This window comes from Merops nubicus, unplaced genomic scaffold, assembly GCF_000691845.1.
Source record: "Merops nubicus isolate BGI_N331 unplaced genomic scaffold, ASM69184v1 scaffold6259, whole genome shotgun sequence".
NCBI classification, from domain to species: domain Eukaryota; kingdom Metazoa; phylum Chordata; class Aves; order Coraciiformes; family Meropidae; genus Merops; species Merops nubicus.
The window spans coordinates 91,187-97,186 of record NW_008631706.1 but is presented as its reverse complement, the minus strand read 5'-3'; the positions used below and the strand labels follow the sequence as shown (position 1 = coordinate 97,186).

Below are 6,000 nucleotides of genomic sequence, written 5' to 3'. Positions count from 1 at the left end.
TTGCTGCCTTTCTGCTGAATTACAGAAAGCTGTTACTTCAGATAACTTCCTGTAATTTACCAGCAGGATCTGCTCAGTGACTGCTGCAGTCAATGTTCTTTTCCTTTGCCTTTCTCTGTGGACAATGAAGCTTCTCTCTCTCATGAGAAATGGTGTAGTCTGACAACAGCATGCAGTAATTGAGTTCTGAGTGCTAAAATTGAAATAACTTTTTTTTGTCGCTTTTTTTTTTGAGAAGATGGGAAATTCTTATGCTGGTCAGCTCAAGACAACACGGTTTGAAGAAGTGTTGCATAATTCTATTGAGGCCTCTCTTCGCTCCAACAACTTAGTTCCCAGACCAATCTTTTCTCAGTTGTATTTGGAAGCTGAGCAGCAGCTGTCGTCACTGGAAGGTAGGAAATAGTGGAATTTCTATTCCTGTTCAAACAGAGTTCTGCTGTTTGCTCTCCTAAGGCTCAGCACACGCATTTCAAACCAGAATACAGAAAACTGAAAGTGCTTAAAGTTTTATTTGGATTTTTTTATGGTCTACAAATATATATGTATGTGTTAGAATTGGATTGCGAATAGAAACTGCATTGTCTTTTATTACAACAAAATTAAGCCACTTACTTGCTCAGATTTATCGCTATACATAAATTGAAGTACTAGGAATTGTTGCATTAAATGTGTCGAGGAATCTCTGGAGATTTGGAACATAAACCTGTTATCCTATAATTTGTCATACACTGCATCACTGACCACAGTAACTGATGATAAACACATGATAGGTTTATAAAAGATATATGCTAAGACTGTTTTTCATTGTTAATACTGTGTAAATATTTTTAACTTTTAAGAAGGTTTATAATTACTTTGGGCATAGTAATTTTATTCTGTGGTTGCAGAGGTAAAAATTTAGTATGTGTTCTCAGAAATCCTGCACAAGTTGGTATTTAACATATGGAATTTCTTACTGAGTTTTGTGAAGCCTACTTTCCGTGTTTCATTTGCTCATTTTTGATTTTTTGTTTTTTCTTGGAAGTAGTATAATTTAAACGAATTGTACAGATCTGATAAGCAAACTCATGATACAATTTGGTGCTTTGGTGTGCTACTATATGTAGTAGTTTCATGGTTTTCAGTGAGTTTACTGGTGTGTGCAGAACACTGGCATGTGGTGCAAGTTTGTTTAATAATTTCATTATTTAACTATTTCTGTCCCCAGGGTGATATTTCATTTCTTTTGACCAGATTCACTTCCACATCATAATTCAATAGAGGGCTTAGATATCTATATAATGAGAACTGCATAATGATTAACAATTCACAGTAACAGAAAAAAGAAATCAGCCTAATAAAAGGTAGTAGATAAAAGTATTTTGCACAGGTTAAACTCTTTACTGTTACCTCATGGTAACAGCTGAAAAAACATTTATTGAAAAAATAAATCTGCTCACAGCTCACACATCATTAGTAATTTCTTTTTTATTTTTTTTCCCTAATACAACACATAATAATGAATCTACATTCATTGTTTGCATATATATGCTGCTTACTCCCTACAAAAAGTGGTCCTCCTATCAAACCTTTCTGTGAGGATTTCATCAACTTTTCCACAGCAGCCAGCTGTGATGTCACAAGATGGATTATGATATCAGCTGGGAAAGATGCTACAGGAGCAGATTCGTTGTTCCGTAACAAAAGTGCAATTTCACACTTCTGTAACTTCTTTCTTTCAAGGTTTACAGAGAACTTTCCAGACCTTTGAGGGGCTGATCTTGTTTTCTTTGCAGTTAATGGAAACAGGACTGAACTATAATTAATTAAAAATCTCACAAGAGCCTGGCAGAGAACATTCCTTTCATGAAAGTTTCAGATAAGGAGGACTCTGAAGGGACTTGTAGAGTTTTTCCTAGGTTGTTCCTCAGGTGGGACAGGTCTGCAAGCTGATGTTGTGTGCTCCTGCCTCATCATTAATTGAAATTTCCACTTCTAGTTTCATGAATCCCTGTGCTCTGGGGCCCAGGAGGCACTGAAGCAGAGAGACAATCCTGGGGTCTTGTATGAGCCCCTGTCCTTCCCTATCATTGTCATCTTTCCTTGACCCTAGCATTCTGACGTGGTGATATGCTTGGACTATCCTTGGCCATAGCTGCCTGTTGGTCCTCAGTACAGCAAATATTTTCCTGAAGCAGATGTGATAGAAATAATTTAGACAAGGTAGTGCAGTGGGTTAATGCAACCCAAATGTTTTGACTTTCCGTTTTGTGAACTGATAACCCATTATAGATGTTCAATGTAGCGTTTGGGGGAAAAAAAAGCCACTGATAAAAATGGCTGATATGGATTTTTGCCTTTGATGTTACAATACCAAAATTGCTACAGCGCCTGACAATGGAATATATACTCAGTTTAAAAAAAACCCTAAACAATTGGATTTTTTTAATTTTTTTAAATAAAAATGTAACTTACAATTATTTTTAGTTTTTTTAAAATATTTTTTTCTATCTCATTTGATACATAAATAACGATCTAAACCAGAAAATGTGCCAGTCACTGAGACTAGCCTAGTGTCATTATATAACTGTCTTGATAATTTATGCCTAAAAATAGTTTACTTGTGCAAAAGAGACTGCAGTGTGCCTGGAGATAAATTAAATCAACATGTAGGTTCCTTCTGGCCTAGATACTAGATTTTTTTGCAATGAATTTGCACATATTTTCCACTGAGTAGGGTTTGCAGTCTACCTATTCTAGATCTGAAAAAACATAAATGTATGCCTTTACAGTAATTTGTGCAATTAAATTTGTCTATTAAAATATTTGTAGCTGTGTAAATCAAAAGTACTACATTCACAAAAGTTTTAGACATAATATCAGATCTCTTTGTCTCAAATAACAGCTTGGTTTTGGATCCTGCATGGTGTTTTTTTGTATTGGGTTGTTACTTTTTTTTTTTTAAATATTTTTTTTGTGTGTGTGTTTTTTTTTTTTTTCCCCCCCTTCCTTTTTGTTACAATGCTTCCTCTCTTTTCCAGACCTAGTAAATTCGTGTAGTGCTTAAAATAATCCCAAACCACTATCATTATTTAAACAAACCTCTTGCTAGATTTTTCATTTCATCAGAAAAGCCTGCAGTTTGCTTTGGTCTCACTGGTAGTACGTTACTAAAGAGGGTCTTGTGTGTGTGTTTTAACTTTCTTAGCCTTTGTAATTACAGAACATATCTGCAAATGCCAATAAATGGTCTGGATGTTCAGGAACTTTCTAGGAATGTGTACTAAAAATTCTTTGCAACAGAAGACGAGGTTATTTGGCTCAAATAGATTTATATTTCTTGCATATCTCTATTAGCTCAGTTATTAACACATAAATTGCAAATTAAACCTGTGGGCTTGATTGCCAGTTATTAGAAGTCAGTATATGCAAATCATTGACACTCTTTAATTCTTCACTCCTGAAATCAAAATACCCTTTGAATCACAATCCCAGTCACAGTTTTGATTTTTCTAATCACATCTTGTTTATAAAATACAAAACATATTTCTTCCATTTTTCTCTTGTGCTCTTAGATACATTTGAGTGCCATCTTTTCAGCCTTTGTATTATGTTTGTGCCAAAGAGATGTGAAGCTGATTTCAAAAGTTAATGACAAGCATTAATTTTTCCGTTAGCATCCAAATCCTATACCACTGATATGATAGAATCATAGATTTGTTTTGGTTGGAAAAGAATTTTAACATCATTGAGTCCAATCATTAACCCAGCACTGCCAAGTCCACCACTAAAACATGGCCCTAAGCACCTTTTAAATACCTCCAGGGTATTTCTTTTAAGTCCCTCCAGGGATGGTGACTCCTCCACTTCCCTGAGCAGCCTGTTCCAATGCTTAACAACCCTTTAAGTGAAGAAATTTTTCCTAGTATCCAAACTAAACTTCCCCTGGTGCAACTTGAGGCCATTTCATCTTGTCCTATTGCTTGTTATTTGGGAGAAGAGACCAACCCCCACCTCACTACAACCTCCTTTCAGGTAGCTGTAGAGGGTGATGAGGTGTCTCCTCAGCCTCCTCTTCCCCAGTCTATACAGCCTCGGTTCCTTCAGCTGCTTCTCAGAAGACTTGTTCTCTAGACCCTTCACCAGTTTCGTTGCCCTTCTTTGCAAACACTCTAGCACCTTGGTGTCTTTCTTGTAGTGACTGGCCCAAAATTGAACCCAGTATTCGAGGCGCAGCCTCCCCAGTGCTGTGTATTCAGCTCTGATAGCAGCACCATGTTCCACGTTCTGATGACAACTTTGGGGCTAATTTGTGCCTGTGATTAAGTCATTCCTTCCTGAGTCTGCATTTAAGGGATACTGTCTGTTCATGGGTATAATACAAGAGAGCTGGGGAGGGACTTTTTAGGATATCGAGTAACAACAGGACTAAGAGGGAATGGGGCAAAGCTGGAAGTGGGCAGATTCAGGCTGGATGTGAGGAAGAAGTTCTTCACCATGAGAGTGGTGAGTCCCTGGGATGGGTTGCCCAGGGAGGGGGTTGAGGCCCCATCCCTGGGGGTCTTTAAGGCCAGGCTGGATGAGGCTCTGGGCAGCCTGATCTAGTGGGAGGTGTCCCTGCTCATGGCAGAGGGGGTGGAACTGGGGGATCCTTGTGGTCCCTTCCAACCCCGACAGATTCTGATCTGTGTTAGCAGAGGACTTTAGAGCCCTAATGGCTCAATGGTTGGACTTGATGATCTTGGAGGTCCCTTCCAACCTAAAGGATTCTATGATTCTATGATAATATATTTTGTGGCTGTTGATTTAAGCCTTGATGCTGCAGTTTGTGGTTAATATCAGCCCTGTGAATAGTCCCACTGAGAAAAAAAATTAAATGCATATTAAAATATTTGCAGAACTTAAAACTAAATTATACCTTAAGGAGAGAGGAATTTTCCATGTGCAATGTCTTAATCACAAATGCTAAACATTAGGGTCTAATAAATCCTTTGTGAGATGTGAAAAGAATTCCTTAAAGCAAACAATGATGTTTATGGTATCCATGAATAGATTTACGTTCAATAAAATATGGACAAAATCTTCACAGTTTGACAGAGCTATATCAAGTTACATCAGCTGATTGCTAAGAACATAAGAACTGTGTTTGTGAGTTGGCTCTTGCCATCGCCATGTCTCTGGTTTCGGTGCTTGATTGTGTGTTCCTTTGGGATTGGTTAAGAAAAGATGTGGAACAGACACATGCTAACAGCATATCTTTGGAGAAGTTCTGCTTTAAAAGTAACATGGAAGCAGAAACTGTAGTTCTTTTTATAAAAAAAAGCAGCAGAAACCCTAATGATGCCCTTTACAGGTGACAGCAGCTCATTCTTGTATATGAGAGGCATATAATACATAAAGTCAGTAAAAAAACCTGGTCACTTGTTTACTTAGTTTTCTGCTGGGTTAGGAAGCTGTGATGGCTCAACACAGACTCCAGCAAGTGTCAGAGCTGGCACAAAGTGGAAGGAAGGGACTTCATGTCTGGGAGTGTGGGGACAGGGAGGAGAGCCAGACTCACCTCTGTCATTGCTTTTGGATGTTAGTCAAGGTTAAGTCATAACATGTAACTTACCCCTACTTAAAGAGGAAAGACTGAGAGCTTCAGTTTTCCCTTTGTTCACTTTCAGCATTCCTGTCCTCAGACTACACCCTTAAAACAGTGGTGTTTGAAGTTCTGACCTTATTGGTGTGCACCAGGACTGAAGCCTGACATTTAGGTACTGAAAAGTAAACATACTGTTCAAATCCTCTTCTAGATTGGGATGTAAGTCTTAATAACCTTTTAAGGTAAATCTTCATGCTCCAGATTTACTTTCTTCAGCTTGCTCCCTATTGTAATTTTTCCTGTAGTATTTGCTTAGCTGGTTCTACAATAGTTTGTCAATAAAATAAAAAGGTATTTTGAGGAGGGTCATAGAAAAATAAAAAATCCTTGATGAATATGCTGTGGGATTCTGAGTGCCTCATCCAAAGTCA

The 6,000-nt window shown here is 37.8% G+C and overlaps 1 protein-coding gene across 1 annotated transcript in view; it reads left to right on the top strand.

Moving 5' to 3' along the window:
- Window positions 1-238: 238 nt before the first annotated feature.
- Window positions 239-6,000, top strand: part of GREB1 (growth regulation by estrogen in breast cancer 1) — a 60,036-nt gene continuing 54,274 nt past the window's right edge. The window contains exon 1 of the mRNA XM_008947672.1: window positions 239-395. Coding sequence (XP_008945920.1) covers window positions 239-395 — 157 coding nt within the window. The remainder of the gene's footprint in view (window positions 396-6,000) is intronic.